General features: G+C 39.2%; 1 protein-coding gene across 1 annotated transcript; it reads right to left on the bottom strand.

Moving 5' to 3' along the window:
- Positions 1 to 100: 100 nt before the first annotated feature.
- On the bottom strand, positions 101 to 21,434 carry LOC146386087 (arf-GAP with dual PH domain-containing protein 1). Its single transcript, XM_084932112.1, has 11 exons — positions 20,992 to 21,434; positions 17,626 to 17,756; positions 16,636 to 16,727; positions 14,020 to 14,099; positions 13,821 to 13,933; positions 12,202 to 12,348; positions 10,244 to 10,327; positions 9,992 to 10,054; positions 7,123 to 7,194; positions 4,193 to 4,424; positions 101 to 1,555 (listed from the first exon to the last, which is right to left on the bottom strand). Exons 1-11 carry the CDS (start codon positions 21,077 to 21,079, stop codon positions 1,527 to 1,529), a joined length of 1,131 nt encoding a protein of 376 aa, XP_084788238.1. The 5' UTR covers positions 21,080 to 21,434; the 3' UTR covers positions 101 to 1,526.
- Positions 21,435 to 26,022: the final 4,588 nt, after the last annotated feature.

The raw sequence follows: 26,022 nt of genomic DNA, 5'->3' as shown, positions 1-26,022 counted from the left end.
ATCAATGTTTAGCCTAATGCTTAAATGTAAAAGACATCTATTTTTTCAAAACTTGCATCACATTATTTTTACACTTATTTATTTTACTTTTACTCATAAGTACCTCATCCTTAGTGAAATATTTGAAGAAAGTGATGGTGTTAAGCTCTAACACGTCACTTCAGACATAATTAAAACAGTTTAATGCTTAAATATAGACACACAAATCTATGCGGAGATCATTTGACAACATTTTAAACATTTCTTTTATTCATGGTCAGCAACAATTTCATATTCTATGGCAGCCATAGTCAAGCATATGCTTAAAAATGCACATATCAACATAGACGAGTACCTTTTAACCACATGAAGGAAGCGAAAAAAGAAAAAATGTCAACTCAAATGTCTGATTTGGGTTTTTTTGACACTGATGACAATGTAGACAAAATAACTTAATGGCATTCTTGTCTATTAAAAAAAAAAAAAGATTTGAATATATATGCACTTTATGCCACATGAAGGTGCTGTTACACCATCCAAGGTTTTGTAGTGTTAACAGCTTTTCTGCAAACCTGCTTTATTGTCTTTCCAACAGATCTTTGACAGACGACTACATATATAAAATATATACATTTGTGTTTGCTTTACTTGCAAAATAGATGATTAAAGAAATGTCTAAGTACGTTATATTGCTTTTAATTAAAAGAATAAAATTACAAAAAACAAAAAACCCTACACATACCTCAGTTTGATTGTACCCACAGTAACTGGATGATAAATGGTCTGTTCCTGTTTGACTAATATGTCTTTTTTCACAGCAGACATTTGGAATTATCATAGTACCAAAAGCACCGCTCCATTCAACTGTCAGTAACTGAACAAACCAAGTCAGAAAATGAAATTCAGGTGTCATTAACTGTATAATTTTCACCTGTGATTTTCTCACTGTGACATGTCAAATTGTCTTTTGTGAAAACATATTTAACTACCTGCACCTCATTAGCGTCACCCAATCATTACAACACATTATACTTAATACAAGAGGACCAAAGCAAATACTTCTAACTTTGAAAGTGTTTTTTGTTAGAATATATGTTTGACATACGTTTAATTCTACTGTCCCTATTTTGTACAGCAGTATTTACATAGCATACCACAGGTCCACGAGAAACAATGGATAGTATTATTTTGTTTACATAGTATTTGATATGGGCAGTGGCCACCATGACCATGAGCCCAAAGAATGCATTTGTAAGTTATAAAAATAAAAATATTACACATTTGGTTGAACCGTAAGTAATTTTATCTTACCACTTTCACCAATAAAAGCTAATATCATTGACAATACTATGGTCTTATCAGTCAATACTTTCTCTTATTTGCATCTTAACATCCTGTCATCCCATTAGAATTATGAAGCAAGCTCCAGTGTGACCACAGTAACAAAGAAGCTGAGACTCCAGGTCCGTGACGCAGAAGCGAAGCAGGTCTTTTGTCACACTGGTCATGAACTGAGAGGGGAGGTGGTTCTTCAGGCTTCTGATCCATCAGTGCTTATGCCTGAATGTGGCCTCCACTTAAAAAAGAAAGTCCAAAGTTAGGAAAGAAGATGTTCAGTTAACCCATAAAGACCAGTCAATTTGTATGACTGGTTTTTATTGGTATTGTCATTAAAACTTTGAGTTGTTGACATATGTAAACTGCCATGATGTACTTTATGTTCAGCGCTAATTAGCATGTATGCTAACACGTGCCCCAAGAACACAGTAAATATGCAGTTATTATTACTGTCAGTCAGTTAACACGACAACACATCTACTTATTAGACTACTAATGTTAACATACAAACTTTGGACTTTAAGGAAAATTGAGCTTTTTCTACACATTTTGGCCTTTCATCAATATATAAATGACATTTTAAGTCACTCAAAACTTTATAAAAACTTGTTGACAACAGACAGTGCACCATGTTGTATTATATATTTTATTATATTGTATTATTGTATTACACTTTGGTTTTTCTTGGTTGTGCCTGATGCTGCTTTTTGTACTTTTGTATGCATGGAGATATTTTCAAAAACAAAGCGGAAAATCACTGTTTTAAAAAATACCAATGTATGTTTATCCATAAACTAGAAGGATACATTTGTGGAAATGAGTACACTAACTAGTGTGTTTGAAACTTTCATAAATTAAATGCTAGAGTATCTGTGACATGCACAAAGCTTTTTTACTAATACTAATATTTCTGAGGATTTTCTTTTTTTTACCTTCTTTACACAATTTATGTAAAGAAAACACAATTTCTTAAAATGAAGGCTTGGTCCTTCTCAAGCTGTAAAATCAAACACTAGTAAATAATGCCAAAAAGTCTGATGTGGCAGACTGGAACAATAATTTTGGACCAGGAAAGTTAAAAAAAATTTGGCCACCATGTTTATTCAAATACAAAGTTGATTTAGAAAAATGATACAAGCCAATAAGCTTACCTGAAAACTGTTTTTAAAACTGAGAAAGCACCAATCACAGCCCACACAGATGTAAAAGGGATGCAAAATAATTAGTCTACTCTTTTTATGAGTGTGTGGGAAGCATTCAAGCATCAAGGAAAAGCATATTAACAGTCACTGAAATTGAACAAAGGCTATAGCAATGTACCTTAAACAAAATAAGTATGTACGATTTGGCAGGTGTTTTTGAGGGACCCGTCGCTGTCCATATATCCATCCATCCATGCATTCATCCTTGAAGCCATCAGTCCATCTGTATAATATACTTAATTCTTTTTTCCCAGCATGTCCTGGTTTCCCCCAGAGACTCCTCCTGGTAGGACTTGCCTGAAGCACCTTGTTCAGGAGGCATCCATGAGGCTTCCTAGTCAAATACCCAAACCAGTCCACATCCTTTAGATGTAGAGGAGTAGAATTCCCTCTTGCATGACTTAACTCAGCATCCCATCTCTGAGGTTGAGTCCAGTCAACCTTCACAGGAAACTAATTTCCACAGCTTTTATATGCAGTCTCATTCATTCAATCACTACACAAAGATTGTGGCCATGGTTGAACATAGATCAACTGGTAAACTGCTTTCACCTCTTTCTTCACCATAACAGATTACAACCTTTGCATCATTGCTGATGCTGCACCAATCTCTCTGTCAATCCACTCTCCCTTCACATGTGAATTTGGCCTGGAGTACTTCCACTTGGACAAGTAACTCATCTCAGACTTTGAGTGGGTACTCCACCCTTTTCCAGGTGAGAACTGTACCCTTGGGCTTATAGGTGGTAATTCCCATTCCTGCCACTGCACACACAGCTGAAAATTGCCCCAGTGTAAGCTGATGAAGCCACATGATGAAACCAACATAAACACATCATCCTCAAATGGTAAAGATGAGATCCTGAGGCTGTGATCAAATGCTTTCTCTAGGTCTAAGTCATTCTCGAGCAGTCTGGCATAGGCCTTCTTTGGAAGGCTGAGAAGTGTGATCCATGCAACCCTCTGGTTACCCTTCTCAAAAAGGAGAGCCGTCACCCCCAGTCTGCCAATCCAGAGCCACAGCCCCAAACACATTTCAGAGACATGTCAACCAAGACAGTCCCACAACACCTAGAGCCTTAATTAATTCAGGACAAATCTTGTTAGGTGGACAAGATCGGGGTCCATCTGCATACAGGTTTCTGTTCAGTCCCATTACCCACTGCAAAGCTACATTACATTGACTTAGCAATGGTGGTGCAGATTTGGTCCACTCATACTTAGTGTCCCGAGTCTCCCTCAGAAAGCTAACGCTTTGTTAGAGGTGGGAATTGAAGATTTCACGAACTGTGGCCTCTGATTTAGCTCCCAGCTCAAACTCACTATACGTTTGGGTAAACCAGGCCTGTCTAGCATCTTCCCCCATCGCCTGATCCAACTCTCCATCAAGTGATAATGATGGATAATGATTCATTACTTCACTGAATGTCCAAGATACATGGCCACAGATATGACTGAAGATCTATAATTACAAAATTGATTATCAACCTAAGCTATCCCGATCCCACATGCACTTTTGAGCACCTTATGCTAAAACATGGTGTTTGTTACGGACAAACTGTAGTTGGTGCTGTAATTAATAACGATCATTTAAATAACATGAAAAGCCATTTGCAAAAAAAGAAAAAGCAATAAATAGATTTTTAGTCTTACTTAGAATATAAAAGTCTTACTTGTATATTCCTGTGGGGACATCTGAGCACTCATGATATCATTGAAGTGCTTCAGCCAGTCCTGCTGGTCACCCTCTGTCTCGCAAGTAAACAGAAAGCAGCGGTCAGGTGTTTGTATGGTGATACCATATTCAAAGGCACCATTGCAGTGGGTGCCAGCAGGCAAGCCGGAGGAGGCACTGTAACCATAGTTCTTGTTCCCAAGGAAAACTTCACCTTTGGCAAAGGCATCCTTCACGTAGAGAATAAGAGAAAAAGAAGTCAGCTGTATAGACTTGTCATCATGTATATGAGAGTGTTGATTAAGATATACACCCCTTATTTCTTTACATTTTGTTAGGAAAATGGGAAGTAGGTGCAGCAATTTTTTAAAATGTGCACAAACATGCTTTGAAATACAGTATTTAAGGCAAAAACAGTTTCTACTATTCTAACAAGCTTGAAAGTCAATATTTCTATTCTTTAACAGCTTGAAGTCTCTTAAAAATTCTCAAAGCTTTATTGTAATATCTTTATTTTCACTGCTTTTTGTTCTGTTCTCTGATGTGGTGATTCCACATTGCTTCAGTGTTGAGAACCAGACTCTGCGAGGAGACCAGTCAATGACTAATAGTGTTCCTTTGTGCACTGTGCCAAAGAATGCCTTCTTGATAGCCTCATTTACACTGTGACCAGTTTTATTGAGGCTTCATCAAAAAGTAGATGGTTCAGCTGAAAGGCCAGATGCATGTTTCAGGTCCTGCATCAGATCTTGTTTTCTTGCTATTCCTTAACAACATGACTTTCAGATGCTGTTCATCTACTGTAGCTTGCCACTTCGTCTTTTGTCAGGTTTCCTCAATTTCTTTAAGGACACACTGCACACCCGGTTTACACCTAACAACTCTTAGTGCAAAAGTACAATATCATGCTTGTCAAACTGTGTTATCTGTGACATTTTTATGGGTTCAGTTAAAGAAATTGGAAAAAATCTTGTGTTTATGTGACAGGCTGCCAGTAAAAGTGATTGAAGAAATGTGGTTCTCTGTAATGAGTGGACACAAAGTTAGTTCATCCTATGAGTTAGGTCTTTTTTATGCTTGAATGATTCAAATGTAAGACTCTGGTGGTCAGGTACAAAGACTGGCCTGAAAATGAGTGAAAAAGTTACCAATGTTCAAAGACACGCTATGAAACACCCTCAGAAAGCCGGAGAACTATTACTCAAGATAATATATAAAGAAACGTGAAGTTACTAAAGATTTTCACAGTACTATAGGACAATAATCTGCTATCCTATAAACTAAATTATTTATTTTAGTATGTTATTATGATTCCAAATCGAAACGGTTTGTAATACTGTGTAACCAAGCATTTGCCCCACAGTAACAAACAAAAGTGTAAAACGATGATTATATACACCTGGTCACTTTCAAGTGTTTGTGTTGTAGGTTTCAGTGATTCATTTTGGGAGCAACAGTGATAAAGTGGCAATATTTGTTATGTGAAAATGCAAAATTGGAAGAATATTTCAAATTTAGTTTATTTCCTCTTTTTTCTCTTCAAAATAAAAGCTCATTATTATCTGCATGTTTTCTTTTCTTCATCATCTTCTTTTTTCCTCATCACCTATCTAAGAAAGGGCATTTTGCTTCGCTTTTGTTTTTAAAGCTTTGCATTCACACAAATACAGCCTTTGAATTACGGCATAATGCTTTGAGGAAAGCATGTGGTAGTGGCCAAGGGAGTAAAACGTGCATCTTTCAACTGCAAGACATTCAGTTAATTTGCATATCTTAGCCACTTTAGGAACCCCAAGCCATCACCAGAAGTTTTCTGAAATGAAGCCGACCCTGTTTCAGATGCTTTGTTATGGGATTTAACATCACGATGGCTCTAAAGCACCTGAACTAAAAAGCAGCAAATCATTTCAGCCTCAGTTCAAAGCACTTGAACTGAGGCTGAAATGAGGAAATGTTTAGCATTTTTACTTAAAAAGTGTTTGAAATATGTGATCTTGTGTCAAAGTTTGAGCTTGTAAAATATGGTGGTTTAAAACTACCATGTTTTGCAAAGCTCTCTCTCTCTCTCACACACACACACACACACACAGTAGTAGTTCATATCAATATGTTAATATGCAAAAAGATGAAAAAATGACAGCAAGTGAGTTAATAATAAAACTGATGTATTCATAGGATGTTTTCTCAGTGTACAACTGAAATTTATAGGATTATATCCAGAATATTTTGTGTATTTACGCACATACTCCATTCAGTCTCCACTTACAGATTGTAGCAGGCATTTTGCCACAGTCTTTGCTCAAAGACACTTCAAAGGACTGTCACATGGCAGCCTGTTGGAAATTTAATTCTGCTGCAACCAAAAGCAAACACTACAAATCTTGCTGTGCTGTCAACACTTACTGACATATTTACCAAATTACACCGCTCTAAGCAGCTTCCTCTCCAACCTCTATTGATTATCACTAGACTTCCTTTTTCTTTCATCTTCTAGATTTCCTTTTCTCTCTCGGGGTAAGTTGGACAATTCAGTAACTTAGCGTCTATAATTATTACACCTCTCCACTGAACTATTGCATCACCAGCAACACTTAGATAATCTGCTTTGGTTATCTAATGTTTTTAACTCAGACTTGGGCAATCTGAGCTACCCCCTCTTAAGGTCTTTGGCAAAGTCTGTATGATAATAAAATTGTCTGTAATCATTCAGGATTTTCTTAAACAACATCTCAGCATTTCTCAACATCAGCTATCTGATAAAATAGGGTGTCTGCACACAGCGTTGTGTGTAGAAGTGTCAGTGTAGCACATTTCAGGCTGCATCAAGGCACCTCTGTGCTCCACAATTTGTGGTCAGAGTGAACCAACCACATGCCTAAAATACAGCAGTCTTTCAGATGTGTGCAGGTCTTTGTAAAGAAGACATACCAGTGGATCTTTGAAGTACATGAGCCGCCTTTGGTCCAGTGTAAACCAGCGTTTCTTGAAACCTTCTGTTTGCTATGTAGACAAAGAGGCAGACGAGTGAGTAAGACAGACGAAGACTGAGAAAGACTGCACAAAGATACAATGCAGCATTGTGCTTTTAAATAAGAAAAGTGAGTCTGTCCCGTTTGTGTAATCTTGCAAGACCGTAAGTTCCGACACTTCAAAACAAGGTCTTCAAATTTAGTCCGACCAATGGTCTATGATATGCAATATATAAAAATGGAGCTGTTACTCATTGGAGACTAATCATGTCAGCTGTAAACAAATTTGTGTCAAATACAACATTTAAATACTGAAAATTGATGGAAACCTTAAGAGCATGCAATGACTGTTTTTATCCCAACTGTGCAGTCTAATTTAACCATTTTGCAAGGATACTTTACTTTTCATGAATGAGGGGTGCAGCCTGCTTTCATATCTGTGATTTAGCCATGAATGTGCGTTAAAGCTGATCTCGAGCTTTCAACGGTGATATGAAAGCACTCCTTATTGTTAGGCACTTAACATTGTCAAACAGGTTTCCTCTTGACAGCTCCCATCTGAATGTTTATCGCACTTCTCTCATAGCACTCGTGTTTAATTTGAAAACTTGTCACAGCTGAAACTTTACACGAGTGCTGCATTTTCAAATCCACTGTGAAAGCAGCTATCGAAGAAAAGCGAAGCACGGCACCTTTGGAGAGTTTACTGAAGTGCACAAGCAGCTTGAGCTCTTTTCAAATAATCAGGACGCTCGGGTCCCAGACTGCTGCCAAACTGTGCTCGTAAAAGTGTTTGATATTGTCATTGTGCTGAACAACTGACTGTTCCCTTCTCATTTTGCAAGCCGACTCCTTCCACAAGGAAGGAAATGAATTATGACATCCATTTAGTAAATCAGCCCAACGCAGCAAGTTGGTGACTTCTTTCATCTCTTAGCCCGACAGACCCAGATTAAACCAAGTGTCTGCGTTTGCATGCCTCTGAATGCAGAGTCGCTCGTTTCGCTGAGGATCAGGTTGCTGTTTCCTGTGCAGGTACTTGTGTCTGAATGATTCCTCTGTGTGACAACAGCTGCCTGTCTGTGCAACCGTGCGTGAGTACGTGCCTGTGTACAAATCCCCTCTTTGCACGTCTGTGTTTCATGTGTGCATTTGACACCTGGGAATTTAGTCCAGCCTCAGCTGGAAGCCCTTCATTCCCTGTCGCACAGATGCAAGTAGGTGCTCTCAGCTGTCACTCAGCCTGTTAGGCAGAGGTGAAAGGCAGACGCGCTGACGGCTCAGCTCGTTAGCCTATTATCCCAGCTCCTATTCAATTAACGATGGGAGAGTGAGAGCTGGGATCACTAAAGATTTAAAGGAAGGAACTGTGTCTGACTTGTTGAATAGAAAGTTTGTCTCGATCCTGGTTTAGTACTCAAATTTGGCTGAGGTATTTATTTTGCTAAATTCAATAAATAAGGGGTTTTCCCTTTATAGGCAACATCAGAATTGCCACATTAAGAAGTTATCTATAATAGAGATCTCTTCTAGATTATTTAAACTGAAAATCTTGTTTTAAAGTGGTAACCATCTAGACACTGCAGTTGCATCATTACTACATGACTACTAAAAGAACACCACCTGACATTTGCCGGCTGTAAATAGGATTTTTACCGAGCCTGCCTCTGTGTTAAGATGTATGCATAGCTCCAGAGGATGTCGTTTCCTGATTCACCACAACAAATCACCTCCCTTCGTCTCACCCTATCCCTATCACCCTCATCTGTCACACTAATAATGTCCTTTTTCATTCATTCTGTCTCCTGCACATACCTCCACCTCTTCAGGCTATCTTCGACTTGCTCTCTACTCTCACAAACATTATAGTCCACGTGGACTCCTATCTGGCCTGATTTGTCAACCTATCCATCATTACTGCAAACAAGAAGGGGCTCAGAGATGATCCCTGATGTAATCCCACTCCTACCTTGAACCCATCTGTCACTCCTACTGTCCTAGGCTGTCCTCACACATGTCCTGCACCAGCCTAACAAACCTCTCTGCTACTCCTGACTTCCTCATGCAGTACTAAAGTTCCTCTCTTGGGACCTTCATATCACATCATCACATGCTTTCTCTAGATTCCAGGAGAGGTCTGGTTATCAGCAATAAATGATGGCTGGATAGCAATGACAAATCTGAAGCCATTTTAAAGACAGATTTAGGGAAGTCCCACACTTGGTCATCAGAGTGTGACATTATGACCATAAGGAGTGCTTCCCAAACCTTCCTATGTGAGGAGGTGGGACTGAGAGTAGTCTCACTATTGCAGAGACAGATGCATTAGGGCACCTACATAACCTCGTCTGTATCTCTGGCAGGCTTGCTGATTATGGCTCAGAGAAATGTATATAATTTGTAGGCTGATGTAATGGTATAAAGCACAGTTCCTACTACCTACTTGAGAGCTATTAACAAGTAAAGTACAGTGGATTTAATGTAGATTATTAACCGGGTCTATTGACCCACTGTCGAGACAAAAACTGCAAGCATGTGGTTAAAACAATAAGAAACAGCAGACACCACCAACACCGAGTATACAGCTCTTCCTTATTTTTAAGTATATTTAGCAAATTGTGCTTTTATTCTTTTGTTGTTCTTGTTTTTTTTAATGAATTGTAAGGTTTTTTTCAGTATCTCCAAATCTACATTTATTGACTTGTGGAACATATCCCCGTGTGCTTGAGACTGCCACTGTAAGGGTCAGTGGCTGCATTGAGAAATAGAAGGAAATGGAAAGGCTAAATAAAGCAAAAGGAGGTATGAATCCATAAATGTTTACTTGCCCTGGGACCTGTCTTTTCCATATATCCTTCCTTGATAAAGTTTCGGGTAAGTCTGGGTACCAGCTAAGAGCAACAAGCAAAAAGAAAAAACAATGGGATTAAAAATAAAGAATATTATAAGAATATTATTGTTTTAGTGTAATGGAGTTCTACACTACAGACATAATATTCACGAGCCTACCTATTAAAAGAAACCTAAAAACAATGTAAATACTTATTTTAAGGTAGGTGGGCGTGCATGTGTGTGTTTACCTCAGCATCGGTTGCTCCGGGAAAGGCCACCTTTAGATAGTGAAGCTGAACAGCACGAATTGAATTAAACCAGTCTACAATCTCCTGAAAGGTTAGAGGATAAAAAAGACAGTATTTAGTTCTTACTCTATTTTTCTTCTCGTTGTCATTTAGAAAAGAGGAGGTACATTTTTTATTTTTTGGACCAAATTATAGGAAAATCCAGGAGCAGTTAAAGCCAAAAATGTTAACCTCACTGACTAAAGGATGATTATCGCCCTCATTATGACATGAAATGGTTTGTCAAATCCAGTTTTGAAGCCTCTACTTTAAGATTTTGCCTTTTTGATGTGTTGAGTCAGAAGTGAACACGTCTGAACCAGAGTGTGAGGGGCAAGAGTTTAGCTAATTCTTGCAAGCTTTGTTAGCACCTATCAATTTGTTAAGTCTAATGTTAAAGTCTAGCTCAGGGGTGTCAAACTCAAATACACAGTGGGCCAAAATTCAAAACTGGAACAAAGTTGCGGGCTAACATTAATATTTATTGAAAAAAAAAAAAAAATCTTCCTCCAGATATAAGAATGAATCTTTTCTTATGGACTCAAACAAGTTTTGCTGAAAAACTGAATATGGAACAAGCAAAGCTTAATACTAAACAATATATATATTAGCTGTATAATACCAGTAGGCCAGCTCTAATAGTAATTTGGTATGGCTTCGCGGGCCAAATGTAATTAGGCTGCGGGCCAAATTTGGCCCGCGGGCCAGAGTTTGACACCTATGGTCTAGCTAGTTTTAACCTAAAGATGATATACCATGTTATGACTGAACTATTTCTAAAAAAAAAAAACAACCCACAAACCCCCCCTAAAACCTATGGCTCTGCTTTCACTTTGGACATAAGCGAAGAAGACTAAATACCAGCAATGTTTGGAGGATTAGTGAAGTTGGGCTTGTTGGCATATAATCTAAGCTACAACATGCTAAAAAGATGAAAGCCTCTTTAGCTGAACTGAACAGATGTCTGTCTGTTAGTACAATAACTGTAACTGCATTAAAATTATCCAAAATACACCAACTCAGCACAAATAGTTCAGTTTAGCGACAGTTAGCATATATAATAGCTAGTAGGTAGCTACTGGCTGTGTGAATCTACCTGTTAGCCAAAACCCAAATGAAACAGCTGAGTTATATAAAACATAGTTGTGACATGTGTACACTTGTTATTATGAGGAATAAAAGCACTATAAGGTTTTATAGCTGTAGAGAAATCGGTAAAACGCTTCAGGAAAGCACACTGAAGACAGTTTTACTAGCATTTACCTGTTTACCACTGTTTACCACGTGGATTTTCCTCCTTTGTACTTTGTATCATTATTTTTTTCAATTTTTATCTTTTATATGTTTTGATATATAAATATATATGAGTAATATATGAGTTTTCTTATGCCAAATTGTGCAACAGTATTTATAGACTGGAACAATGACTTTCCAAATCAGAAGGGATTTTATGATAGTAATGTGATTTTGCAGGAGACTCGAGTCTGCTACAAATAACTCCTCTGCCTGATGGCAGTTCTGAACTGCTCCATATGTTTCAATGTTGTCTGAGTGACACAGAATAATGGATGCCGTGCTTGAATGTCATCTGCTAATGGATTCCGTCAGCCTGCACAAATTGGTACAGATGGTTTTGTAAAGGTTTGGAGACTCTCCCCCGATGACAAGAGCCAGGTAGTTTCGAACACGTCTGTCTCTTAATGTGACAGATGACAAATATCCGATACCACCTTCTGCTGTTTAAATTAGTGGACAGTCAAGAATACACAAAAAAGCTTCAGATTTTCTGTAAGAAAGGTATTGTATTCATTCAGCCCGAGAGGTTCACACTGCTTTAGTGCAAAAGTCCTCACTATTTCTCCTTAGGACTTTTACTACATGCTGATTGATTATAAACCAGCGATTACAGAAATGCAGACCTTGCCACTGTCATGGTAGACAAACATATTTCGGGTGCTGTAGTCTTTGAGGTAAGTAATCTGCAGGCCGTTGGTGTTTCCTATCTTCTCTGGCTGGAAGGTTGCATTGATGCTGTCCACCTTTATCACTGCTTTGGGCTCCTTAGCCTGCAGGAAACAAGAGGGAAATGACTGTGTATTTGTATGAAATGCAGCAGTTTGCATAGATAGATAGATCTCATAATAAGCCATGGTTAGAGCTGTTTGACCTATTATTTCTACATGTTTTATGTTGTTTAACATAATAATTAACATGATTAATCGAAATAAAAGATTTTCTAACCAAGGCTGTTGTTACATGTTCCTGCTATATGTGTAAAAATATGCCTAATGCATCTTGTGGACACACTCTGATAAATTATATAAACAGTGAAATTAATTTGGGATTCAGGGGGTGAAGTGCTACAAAAAAGTGTTGCTATCTTAAATCATAAATATATAGAGCACATGAAAATCCACTGTTGTTAATCATGTTATATAGAAAAGGCCTCAGAGATTCCAAAAAGAAATAATCCTGCAATTTTCTTTTGTGGTCTTCAATGAATAAACGTTTCTCTCTGGGACAATCACACTTTTACGGTTTTGAACAGGCGTGGTAATAAAAAAATAACTTTTTTTCATCACTGCTTAACCAGAAAAAATGTATATTGATGCAGTGAGTATCGGATTGGCATCACACCCTAAGCCTGTATTTTGTGTTGTGTCACTGCATTCAAAGCTATTATCTACACATCGGTCCGCATCACTGATAACCATCATCTCTAAGACCGACACTAATCCCAGCAAACATGTTTGTGGATGCTGTGCTTTAATCTTCCCTGACTTGAATTTAGATGGGCATCTTTAGAAGCTGAATCTATGTCTGTTCTTTTGTCCTTGCCTTTCACAAAGAACAAATACAGCTGTGGTTATTTATGAAAGATTTGACAGTTGATGACAATTTCCCTACTTGGTTTGGGTTTTGCCTCTTGAGCATGATAAATCAGCAAGAAATGTGAAACTGGCTGAGGAGCAGCCAGTTGGAGCTGAACATTTTGCATACCTCAAGCTTTTCCTGAGTTCCAACCAACCTAACAGCATAGAAAATCTAAAAAGAAATCTAATGACACTTTTACCTTTACTACTTCTCACACTGCATGAGATTTGTTTTTTAATTGTTTGCTATAGCATATTCAGCATGGCACCTACTTTCCCCCCAAAAAATATATTATTCCCTCTTCCCCTGAGCTGGTTTACTGTGACAAACAAAGTGCTCCCAGTGCTTCAAGGCCTAATTGGTTTGGGTGGTGTACAGCTTAGTGAATCAGCCACACTGACAGAGAGGACAGACTGTTGGTTAAGCTTGTCTGAGCATGCTTGAATGCAGCAGAGGGTGCAAGTACTTATTTCGCTCTCTCTTGGTAGGTATACATAATTAATAAGAGTGTGTATAACAAAATACTGCATTATACATCACAGGGGGGCTGTCTGCATGATACTATGCCTTTGTCTTTAAGGTCTGCTCCAAAGAAGGTGTTTGTGTTGTGGTATTATGAATGGGAATTGGTACCTGCAAGAGCCTTGTCATAAAAAATTCTTACATCATATTTGGTAAAATACTTCAGAGTCCCCTCCCTCTCTGAAAGGACAAATCGTCTGCTGAGGAACTGCCCGTTGTCCCGCCCTCTCTTCATCAACATGCCATCTCTTATTCCTGCAGGAAGCCAACAAGGTCAATCATGAATTTGAATGTGTTATAACACAGAGGCGGTTTGTGTCATTATACACCTGTGCACTCACTTTCTTCATAAGTGAAGTTTCCAGGCTCAGAGAACTCCCTCCTTTGGTACTTTGCTCGTATCCACTGCTCCCTCAACACCCTGAGCACACAGATGAAGTGTAAACAGAACTAGCTTGCAAAGCTTGTGCTTGTGCAATAAAAGCACACTAATAGTCCTGTGTATTTTGTGAACAGTAAACACAACACCAAAAATGAAAACCAATTCAGATACACAGGAGACTCACAAAACAGTCCTTTTTAAAATTCCTACTTTATGTGAACTACATGCCTAAACAGTGACATTTAAAGTCTTTAGAAAGATGAGTCTGGCAGCATCTTCTTTCAGCTTGTTAAATTGCAACTATCCTGCAGTTATAAAGAAATTACATGCAGATTATTGCCTTTGCAAGTAGCATTGCACCTGCTGCGTTGGGCTGATAGACATGAACAGACACACTCCTGAGTGAAAAGATCAGTCCTGGTCTGACTGTAATTTACTGCATCAGTGTCAATTAGAACTTGCATATGCTACTTTAAGATGTACAGCAACACTGAGCAGGTTAAAGCATCCTAAAAATCTCCAAATGAATACATAAAAGGATATCGGCAAAATGTTAGCATTTTCCATTAGCAAAATGCTAAGGCCAAATATTGAGGATCATTTTACTCATAAATCATAGAAAGCTATCAAAGGCTTCAGTCACACCAGAGTCAAAATAGGACAGCAACCTCCGCAGCTGGGAATGATTGTGAGTACTTGCAGCTGCCAACTGAGCGCCCAAAACATGAGGCTGCAGGGCTTCAACCCCTGAGCGAACATTTGTGGTTACAGGGCACCTGATTTCCAGCCTGTTTCAGTCAGTCTCAGACTGATTACAGTCACTCTCAGATAGGTCTGCAATTAATTGCTATCTAATTTAAAAACAATAAAAGCAATAATGTGTGTGATAGTTCCCACTAGGAGTGTTTATTTATTTGGCATTAGAATGAGTTATCAGAAAGGATGTGCAATCGGCACGCCTGGATGGCTCAACGTTGTGAGCGCAGTGCCAAAACCTTTACTCTGTAATCACTCTGAGTGTTTGACACAAGCCCCACATATTCCAAAAACAATAATACTAGGATGTTTATTGAAACACAGCAGAATTGAAATGAAGTTAACGCTGTGTCTGAGGGAGGAGGACAATCCCGACAAAAGATGCATACAAGAATACAGCCTGTTTTCCTTTCCACAGTGAGCAGAGATGCCAGTATTTCAGGCTTTTAGTCACATTTTTACAGAGATTAGTACATAATGAAAACATCTCCCCATCTTTTCTCAACGCAAACACAGAGCAACATTCATCTTTCTTTCAATTCCCTTGAAAGGTGCATATTACACAATATATGTTTGTCATGTTTGTAGCTATTAATGGGTCTGTGTTAGTGTGCTACAATAATGTGTAAATGTTGCAATATGTTAGGGGTGGTTAAATTCATATGTGTAGCATTCGAGTAATCTCGATATAGGGAATGGGACATCTTGTTATATTTACAACAGCAGATATTTGGAGTTTGAAAACTAACAAATATGTGAAAATAGCTCTGTAACATGTTTTACAACATCATGGGCCACAGTGAATGATGGCCCGTTTAGGGTTTAGCGTTTCACTCAGGAGTGTGGCTGTTCCTCTCTATCAGCCCATCACAGTGCCTGCCTAGACTATGGGATGTGAGACATCAGCCCCATTGCATATTTATACTTGAAAGAAAAATGGTGCAATACTTGGCTCCATTTTGAGCACCAAATTTACAATTCCCTAGGCAGATATCTGGTTATTATTTAAATAAACTAGCTGCATGTGTTTGTTTATAAATGTATAAATTTGCCCAGCTTAAATCTGGCACAGCCTGTGGCTGAGAAAGTCACACATGAGTGTGGATAACCACTGACGACGAGCTCATACCGGCTCCTGTAAAGCGCTACTGACTGTAGATATAGATGCCAACAGAATTCGAACAGAAGGCAACACATTTTTTCTTAGTTAATTGCAGAATGATTGCGAACAGAATGTAAGTGCCAAGTTGACCAGTTCACTTAAAAACTAGCAGACTAACTCCATTTTATTGCCATGTTATTCCAGTTTCACCGTCATCTTGACCCACCAAAGTCAGTTTGACGACAGCAACTGACTATGAGTGGTCTCAGACTTGGACTCCATCTTTAAAGCAACATTTCAAAGGCAAGGAGACTGCAAGAGTTTCAGTAATTTGGTCACAGATTGGTCTCCACAACAACAACACGTCAGCTTTGCAGGGAAATGAGAACATGGATGTAAACAGTCAGCTCCATGTAAAAGTATTTATTGGGAGGAACCGTTTAAACTGTGTAATTATCAAGTTTATTGCGTCCAATCACGGGCGAGTGTTTTGAGCATATCAGTGTTCCCCTTCTAGTCAATTATAGTTAATTAATTATAGTTAATACTTATAGTTTGGCTGGAAAACAGGAGATTTTTCTTTAAAGAAAAAAAAACACACTTAGGTCTAAAAAATAACTCATTTCTTTATGTAACCAAATGCATGCACATTTTTTCCAAAAACTTGTTCAAAATAAGTTATGTGAGTGTGACATATGTGTTACTATGGTTACTCACTGGCAGTCCTTGTGGGTTGGTTTGTAGTAATAGACTGGAACAGCGGCCTCATATTTGCTCTTCATGAGCTCATTGCCATTCTGAGCCATGAACTATGAAAACACACACACATACACATACATGACATAGACATATTATTTGAGGATGAATGACATCTTGGCAGAGCTATAGACAGTTTTACAGCTAAAGGACACATTTTCTCATCTCCTCAGCAGAAGCATTGAATTCCTAGAATAAATCTTCACTGATGTTACTTGGAACCGATTTCAGCTATGAAGATGACAGATGTGGCAACTATTTTAAGATAAAGATGTTCAGAGAACCCACATCATTAATTATCTGATTTCCATAAATCCAGTATAAAAATGTTGTGGGCAGGAATGCAGTGTTTTGACATTCCCGAGGACTGATTTATCATAGTGATTTATAATAAAGCATTTTGAAGCAAAATTCTTGAAGCTAATTTTTTGTCTATTTAAAAATGTGGTTTTTGGTCTTCTAGGTTTGTGAAATGTGTATGTTAGATTCTTCTCAAAGTGAAAAGCCCACAGGTGAGCCCATCAAAGACTTGTGGCATCATACCTGATCTGGAGGCCAAAGCTTCTCTAATAAAAAAGACTACACAGGTAAGTTCACCTTACTTCACAATGGGCATCGACCTAGCTCTGACAAAAAAAATGACTGGTTTCCATTAAAGATTACAAATAACTGCACAAACAGTGTAAATAAAACCCTCAATTGCTCATTTTAAAAGGTGATATCTTGGTTGGTATGACCAAAAATCACTGTATCATTATTAAGATCGTTTCAGGATACATGGAGATATACATGGGGGAAAAAAACCACGAGCACAAAACAAAAAACAACAAATAATGTATAATTAGGCTCTGGTCTAAGCATATAAGGAATAAGGAAACCACTTGGTAACTTTAGTTTCTTGAGAACAGGTGGTTAACCAGCCGTGGCTGGAGGAAAACAAGTAAAAAGAACCTCCAGCTCATGGTCCTCCCAGCGGGACAGGGTCAGCGACTTGACCTTGCTGATGTCAGGAATGTTGCGGTGAATTCCAGAGCAGGCCAGGCAGATGAACACTCCCAGGGTGCAGGAGCCCCAATTAGGGTCTGCAGAGAGACAGATGGAGAGAACAGTTACAGTGTGGTAGGGCACTACCTTTGTCAGACACAACAGACCGAATCTGAAGCTTAATCAGATATAAGAAAAGAGACAGTATGTAGTAACATTTGATAGGCTGGATTCAGACAGCATCACTGCTCTTTTGTTTGTTTTCTGCATGGGCTTTTTTAAATGACTTGTATGACTTCTTGACTAGCTGTCTGTCAATTTTTCCAACCAATACATTTACTGAAAAATGAATAGAAGCCTTAAGGCTAGTAAAAAACAAACCAGTACCAAAACAAACCTACCTTGCCATGTAGTTTTTTTGGGGGGGGGGTTTGGGACAAGAAATAATCTAATTTGGGGGCGCTAAGTTAGCTAATGCTAGCAGACTTTGATTAGCAAGCTTCTAAGTATATGTGTGCTTTTCACAGGTACACACATCTACCTAAGTAACAGACAAATAAAGAAAGAAAGAAATCAAAAAGCACCAAATATAGATGTAAGGTTCAGTTCAGTGACTCAGATTAGCAGAGGTAAAGCCTAGCAGCCAGCTATTAGCTACAAGAGCCTGTGTCAGCATCCACTTGTAATCTCAATGTGGCCACTCTTCAACTTAATCATTAAGAAAATCTAAATATGTGAGCTATTAAAAATAAATAAATAGAATTTGCCACCTTAAATTTGCTAGGAAAGAAAATTTACAGACCCAAACAGTCCTTTCTTTTGTGCCAGACTGAAGACATTGTTTTACAGTCATATTTGGCTCTTTAAATACTGTAAATTTAGGCACTTTAAACATAGGCGTCTATGTGATGTAAACTCTGCAAATATCAGCCAACACCTGTTGCAAGACCTGGTAGACAGCTGACAGCTGGAAAATTTGAACATATAACAAACCAGTTATCACTACAACATGCCTCACACTTAAGGCTCACACTAAACAGGAGAAAGCATTTTGTCCAAATCAATACAAGCCTTATGTCGGCAAGCATATTGAAATCTCTGAGCTTCCAACCAGATCAATGGTACAAAGCGACAAGCCTGAAACCTATAAGGGCAATTTATCTGCCTCACCTCTAAACTCAAAGATACGAGAAACATTTTCTTTGCTCTGGCCACACCTGTCTTATCTTTCTGAGAACCATTTCCTAGTAACCAGCACGAGGGAGGCTTGGTCTTATCAGTATAAATCACAGATGTCTGAGCAATGAGGGCAGTGTTTAATTTCCCAACCGTAGAAGGCAGATTGGAATACAATGTGCCTGGCTGGTTAATACTCATGCCTAATTTTTTTGCAATGTTTCACAATGGGCAGACACAGCAGAGTAAAATGAAACCAGCCCGCGTGCGCACGGGGCATCAGAAATATAAAGGGATTCCCTTTAGTCTCTAAAAACGAGGACACGTAGTAAATATGCTTGAATGTAGCCAGAGCCGATGCTGGGAATCGGTAAAACCTGTCTTTGAGCAAGGAAGTTCCTCTCCAGCAATGCATGTCTGGCTTCTCAATAGTTTCTTTTTTTCATTATACAAAGATTAGGAAGCGAGATACTATCTCTCTTACATGTCTCCAGGGCATACATTCAGTGATTTTGTTTTTTTTCCTTCTGATGTACTGAAACACATTATGTGCTGTGCATGACGGCTCTCAGCATACTGTAACACAGAAAAAATGTAGTGCCAGCATGTTTGGGCAAAAATAACTTTGTGCCATTTTAACTGCCACAGCAGGTTATTCCTTCACACATGGATAGCTTGTATAACCTAAACCACTGCTCCACATTCCACACACTGACTAGATAATCTGTCAATCACGGAAGATGGCCTTACAGGCCTTCAATTTCTCTTGGTTTTCTCATAGATACCTTTATATTTGCATCATCCAAAGGCAAAGGCCAGAGGTAATTATTTACCTACATTGTCTGCTGATCATTTCTTAGCACAAATAATCAGTCTAAAAATATATTTAACAAAGAAAAGTCCATTACAACAGCCCCAAAGAAAACCTATTGTTATTATTATCATTAATTATCCACTATCTATACAGATATTGTCATGGTTGGCTGTGTGGCAGGCAGGCAAGCAGGAGTGGTGGATCCAAAATGCAGGACTCAGACACAGAAGTACAACTTAAAGCGCAGCTTTATTGCTGGGAAAAACCTCTTACTAAACTAAACTCACCAAAAGACAAACAAAAACGCTGGTGGACTAAAACACTGTAGCAGAAATACTAAACTGGAGCTGGAGACAAAACACTGGAAACACGGAGGCAAAACACACAGCTTGTTGAGGGTACGACGCGACACTGACTCAGAGAAACACAGGGTTTAAATACACTGGGAAGTAACGAGGGAAATGAGACACAGAAGGAGAGCACAGCTGGGGGAAATCAGAACTGACGAGACAAGGAAGCGTAAAGTGAACACATTCACATAAGACACGGACCTTCAAAGTAAAACAGGAAGTATGACACAGAGACGCGAACTTGACACGGTGGAGACAGCAACTAAGAAACACAGAGACATAACCAGGAAGGCAGAGAACTCGATGAACCAAAAGACACAGAGGGAAACTCAAACCTGCAGACACAGACTTACACAGAACAGAGGGGACACAGAGAGACATGAAGGGCAAGGGATCAAAACTAGAAACCCTAGAATAAATCACACAAAGTACAATAATACAAAAATCACAAAGAACTAAAAACGCTGGGTCAGGAGACCCAGGACCCTGACAGATATGGCCTCTTTGTAATGGAGTTCCCCATATGTCCCCATTGTGTAAATAGTTTCTATTAAAAAACCTATAACCAACTAAAACAAAAAAGATCACGAAGAAGACCTCCACTGCTGAGCTCCAGTGGATAAGGGTGTGTGCAGGCCCTTGTACTGCATGTCGAGACATGATCAGCGGTGAACTTCTCTTCTCTTGGCCCCACCACATCACTTCACTGCTTCAGCTGCTATCTTCTACACCGTCAGGGAAACTCCTCCCTCCGTTCCTAACTCACCTTGTTACACTTACAGTCAGAACAGCGCCGAGCATGCCTGGAACCCTTTGAAATATGTTAAAGCATTTAATCCTATGCCGTAGTGACTGTAGCATAAAACGAAGGAGACATTAAGGTGCACTTTAAAAAAACGGCTTTACCAGCAACGTTATCATAGATCCCGCATAGTCTGACTTTCCACTTTCATAGCTAATAAAGCCTTCTTCTTCTTCTTTTTTCCAACCTACCTGGTGCGCCACAGTCTGCGCAGGCGTCATTTCCAGGCTTCTGCAGGATCTCTCTGAAAGCTCGGGTCGATCTTTCATTTGCGGACATTTCAGCGAGCTGATCTGTTATTCCTCCGCTTTCAGAGAGCGGTAGAGACTGGGATGGGGCGGCGAATAGCCAAAAAAACAGGGAAAGGTGTGTCTGCTTGGGTTTCACTCCCCTACTTGGGGTGCGGACAAGTCCGCACAGGTGGCCTCCTCAGCGCAGAGGTATGCCTCGCATTGAAGGGGATAAAAAAAGAAAAGAAAGAACGTGAACTTCAATGTCCTTCACAAAGTTTCCACAGCAAAAAGTCCCAGTATCTCTCTTTGTTTGCTGAGCCCAAAGCCCACTAGTGGCACTCTTCAGGTGCGTCTTCACAGTTCTGCAGACAGATCACCTTTGACTGTCTGGGACTGGCTGAACGGAGCGGATGGCATGAAACTCTACACTAGGAAGTGAAATACAGAGGCTGTTGAAACTTGCTTTTCCGCATAATTCGAGGTTAGATTGCATACCGCACCGGCGCCAACTACACAGGGCTTGTTCACTTAAAAGGCGCTATTATACCCGGTGAATAATGATAATGTAAATCACTGCAGATTTGGATCTGATGTCAAGTCAATACAGAGTCAGTATTGCCGATACTAATAAAGGCAGCTTATGTATGGAAAAGTAATGTGTTGTGATTTATGAGATGAATCATCATTAACGTATCAATTCACACACATTTTAATGACCAATAAATCACTGTGATTTTTACTTTCCAAAATACTGAGTAATGCAACAAAACACACAATTCAGCTTACATGGAATATAACTGTGCCTGTCTCTAAAGGGTCTTTGGGTCAGCTTCTGTTGTTTAAATCCACTACAGGCAGTAAATAAAATAAACTTGACAGTTAGCACAAAAAGGTTCAGGCATTTTTCATAGCGCATGTTTGAGGTATATCTTTTCATTTCCAAAAAATATTGATTTATTTATTCAGTGGGCTACATACTGAACCCCTAAAATACCAATATCGTAATCTGCGGACTGTAGTTTAAATGTATATTAAAGCATGCTGTTATCTTTACTCCAGCATAAAAGAGTAGAGATAACAGGATGTGATTAGAATATAGGCTTTGGGTTGTTAGTGCACACAGCAAAGTGCAGCTGATTTTAACACCTTTTCACCTTCTAGATAAGTGCTGTCTTGTCTCTGACAGGAAACACAGAGAGCAGGAGTTTCGAACCACCATTCTGCCCCCTTATTCTATTTAAGAGAAGACGATACAAAGACTTTAAGTTTGTGGCAAGCGGCTATTTGGGGGAGGGGGAGAGGGGCTTTTGACTTTGTTCAACAGATCTTCATATGGTTAAAAAAACAGAAAAAAACATAAAGATATGTGTAGAATTTGACCAGACCCTCATTAACCACCAATGGTCTTCTCACTCATGTTGTTGCAATTGAATGTTGGAAATTTCTGCAGCCAGGTTTGGTAAAAGGCAAGCACCCAAAAGCTGTTAAAGCAGACAGTCTATCCCCACATGTACAAATTAAAAGTCAGCAACCACATGTGCATCTAATATTTCTATATGGGACACATTTATCATTGCATCCATTTTGTTTTATAGCTTATTGTAGCTCCGTATTTGGCCTGTAGATGGCAACAGCTCACTACTCTTCTGCACATATGAGCACCAGGATGTCTCCTGTCAGTGCTGCGCCTTTGTAGCCTCATATAGTGTCATCAAATATCACTCTCCTACTCTCTGGATCATAGAGAGTGTGAAGCCCTGACAGATGCTTAGGCTAGTGGGAGGGTGCCTGATTACACGACTAATCAGCACCTCGGTAGTCTTCCCATTACTTCCCAAGGAAATGATAATCTGTGGAAATATAATGGCAGAAAACAAAAAAAAGTTCCCTTGCACCCGAACGTTCACTCTCCTAATTTGGTTCCCTAAGTGAGACAGATAATGGTTAGGCCGATTTGACAGTCAGTGAGGGTTTGATGTCATTTTGCACTGGCGGATTTTCCCTGTGACAGCAAAAGGCTAATGCCCCTTTACCAAGCTCATTTGTCAACACCACTCCAGCAGAGAGTCGTTTGTCTATTTTTCTAATGCCTCAGTCCCTAAATCTTCTTTTTCTTCTGCCAGTTGTTGAGTTGGAATCTGACAGCTGTCAAGTTTCAGGTTTGCTTTGCAGCAGCAAATTGATTTGGAGTAAACTTGGTGTCAGTGTAGGACAAGATGTGTTGAGGAACAACTTCAATCAAATGTGTTTTTCACAGATAAAAATTAATTAATTAAGGAGATGATTTTGTTATTGTGAGTGAAAGCAGTGACAGTTGTGTCTCGTATCTGTTATTTTTATGTTTGATACCTCTTTGACCCTCAGGAAGTCACAGTATAGTAAAGATCTCTGGAGTTATTTGTGATTTGTCATTGTATTTTATACAACAGTGTTTATTACTTATACTCTTTCCTTTTTCCAAAAAGGAGTTGACAGAACACCATCTCCATGAAAATACTTGCTTATTACTTCTTTAAAAATTCTTAGTTTCAATAAAAAGTTAAATATTATTATTATTATTATTATTATTATTATTATTATTATTATTATTAATCTCAAGTTGCATTATATTGCCAAAATTATTCACTTGGCTGCCTTCACACACATGAACCTGAGTAACATCCCATCTTAGTTCATTTACAATGACAGCAGCCCACCTTTTGCAGCTATAACTCTTTGGAGCTATAAGGCTTTCCACAATGTTTAAGAGTGTTTATGGGAATTTCTGACCATTCTTCAGAAGCACATTTGTGAGCTCAGACACTGATGTTGGATGAGAGGGCCTGGCTCAGAGTCTCTGCTCTAATTCATCCCAAAGGTGTTGAGGTCAGGACTCAAGTCTTCATCCATGTCTTTATGGACCTTACTTGTGCACTTGTGTGCAGTCATATTGAAACAGGAAGAGGCCGTCCCCAAACTGTTCCCACAAAGGTAGAGGCATGAAATTGTTCAAAACGTCCCTGTATGCAGAAGTATTAAGAGTTACTTTCACTGGACCTGAGGAGCCGAGCCCAAGTCCTAAAAAACAACCACACACCATAATCCCCCCTCCACAAAACTTTACACTTGGCACATCCAGTCGCACAATCACCGATCTCCTGGTAACCGACAAACCCAGACTCAGATGGAGATGTGGTATCGGTTATTTCAAAGATCACGTCTCCACTGCTCAAGATTCCGGTGACAGCGTGCTTTACATCACTGCATCCAACACTTTGTATTGAGCTTGGTGGTATAAGGCTTGAATTGAGCTCTTCAGCCTTGGAAACCCATTCCATGCAGCTCTCTACGCACTCTTGAGCTAATTGAAGGCCGCATGAAGTTAAGAGGTCTGTAGTTATTGATTCTGCAGAAAGTTTGTGACCTCTGCATCCTTCTGCCATGATTTTACATGGCCCACCACTCTGTGGCTGAGTTGCTGTTGTTCCCAATCACTTCCAGTTTGTTATAATACTGCTAACAGCTGACTGTGGAATATTTAGTTGTGAGGAAATTTCATGAATGAACTTGTTGCACAGGTGGCATCCTATAATGGTACAATGCTGGAACTCACTTAGCTCTGAGCTCAACCCATTCTTGATTTTATACACCTGTGACCGTGGAAGTGATTGAAACACATTGATTCAATTATTTAGATTACTGATTTAATACTTTTGACAATATAATGTATGCTTGAGGAAATTACAGCATTGTGCAAAAGTCTTGAGCCAACATTCATTCATGATCATCTTGCAAAGAGAAGAGAACAAAAAAAGGGAAACATTCAAAGAGGAGCCTTGAAATTCTTTCAAGAAGCCTGGAGAACTGTTCCTGAATGAAATGACAAGAAAGCTGTCCCATGCCTTACATACATGTATATTTCCACTTTAATAATCAGAAATTTCCCCTTTTCCCAGCAAAATATTAAAAAAATGTGGATCAACTCTAGACTTTAGACAAATACAGTATGTGTTATTGTATGCTAGTCCCTTTTAACACCTAAATATACAGTGGCTTGCAAAAGTATTCGGCCCCCTTGAACTTTTTCACATTTTGTCACATTACAGCCACAAACATAAATCAATTTTATTGGAATTCCGCGTGAAAGACCAACACAAAGTGGTGTACACGTGAGAAGTGGAACGAAAATCATACATGATTCCAAACATTTTTTACAAATAAATAACTGAAAAGTGGGGTGTGCGTAATTATTCAGCCCCCTGAGTCAATACTTTGTAGAACCACCTTTTGCTGCAATTACAGCTGCCAGTCTTTTAGGGTTTGTCTCTACCAGCTTTGCACATCTAGAGACTGAAATCTTTGCCCATTCTTCTTTGCAAAACAGCTCCAGCTCAGTCAGATTAGATGGACAGCGTTTGTAAACAGCAGTTTTCAGATCTTGCCACAGATTCTCGATTGGATTTAGATCTGGACTTTGACTGGGCCATTCTAACACATGGATATGTTTTGTTTTAAACCATCCCATTGTTGCCCTGGCTTTATGTTTAGGGTCGTTGTCCTGCTGGAAGGTGAACCTCCACCCCAGTCTCAAGTCTTTTGCAGACTCCAAGAGGTTTTCTTCCAAGATTGCCCTGTATTTGGCTCCATCCATCTTCCCATCAACTTCCCTGCTGGAGAGAAGCACCCCCAGAGCATGATGCTGCCACCACCATATTTGACAGTGGGGATGGTGTGTTCAGAGTGATGTGCAGTGTTAGTTTTCCACCACACATAGCGTTTTGCATTTTGGCCAAAATGTTCCATTTTGGTCTCATCTGACCAGAGCACCTTCTTCCACATGTTTGCTGTGTCCCCCACATGGCTTGTGGCAAACTGCAAACGGGACTTCTTATGGTTTTCTGTTAACAATGGCTTTCTTCTTGCCACTCTTCCATAAAGGCCAACTTTGTGCAGTGCACGACTAATAGTTGTCCTATGGACAGATTCCCCCACCTGAGCTGTAGATCTCTG

This window comes from Perissodus microlepis, chromosome 6 (genome assembly GCF_051167445.1).
Source record: "Perissodus microlepis isolate ML-2025 ecotype Zambia chromosome 6, ASM5116744v1, whole genome shotgun sequence".
Taxonomy (NCBI): domain Eukaryota; kingdom Metazoa; phylum Chordata; class Actinopteri; order Cichliformes; family Cichlidae; genus Perissodus; species Perissodus microlepis.
Note: the sequence above shows the minus strand (reverse complement) of the source record. Positions and strands in the feature narration are given on the sequence as shown.

What these genes read in the sequence shown, in the direction of transcription:
- LOC146386087 (XM_084932112.1), bottom strand. Translation starts at nt 21,079, where the DNA reads ATGTCCGCAAATGAAAGATCGACCCGAGCTTTCAGAGAGATCCTGCAG. An exon ending in AGTATTTTACCAAATATGAT is followed by an intron (nt 12,349 to 13,820) that starts GTAAGAATTTTT and finishes TGTTTCCTGCAG; the next exon opens with GCTAAGGAGCCCAAAGCAGT. An exon ending in TGTACTTCAAAGATCCACTG is followed by an intron (nt 4,425 to 7,122) that starts GTATGTCTTCTT and finishes CTCTACGTGAAG; the next exon opens with GATGCCTTTGCCAAAGGTGA.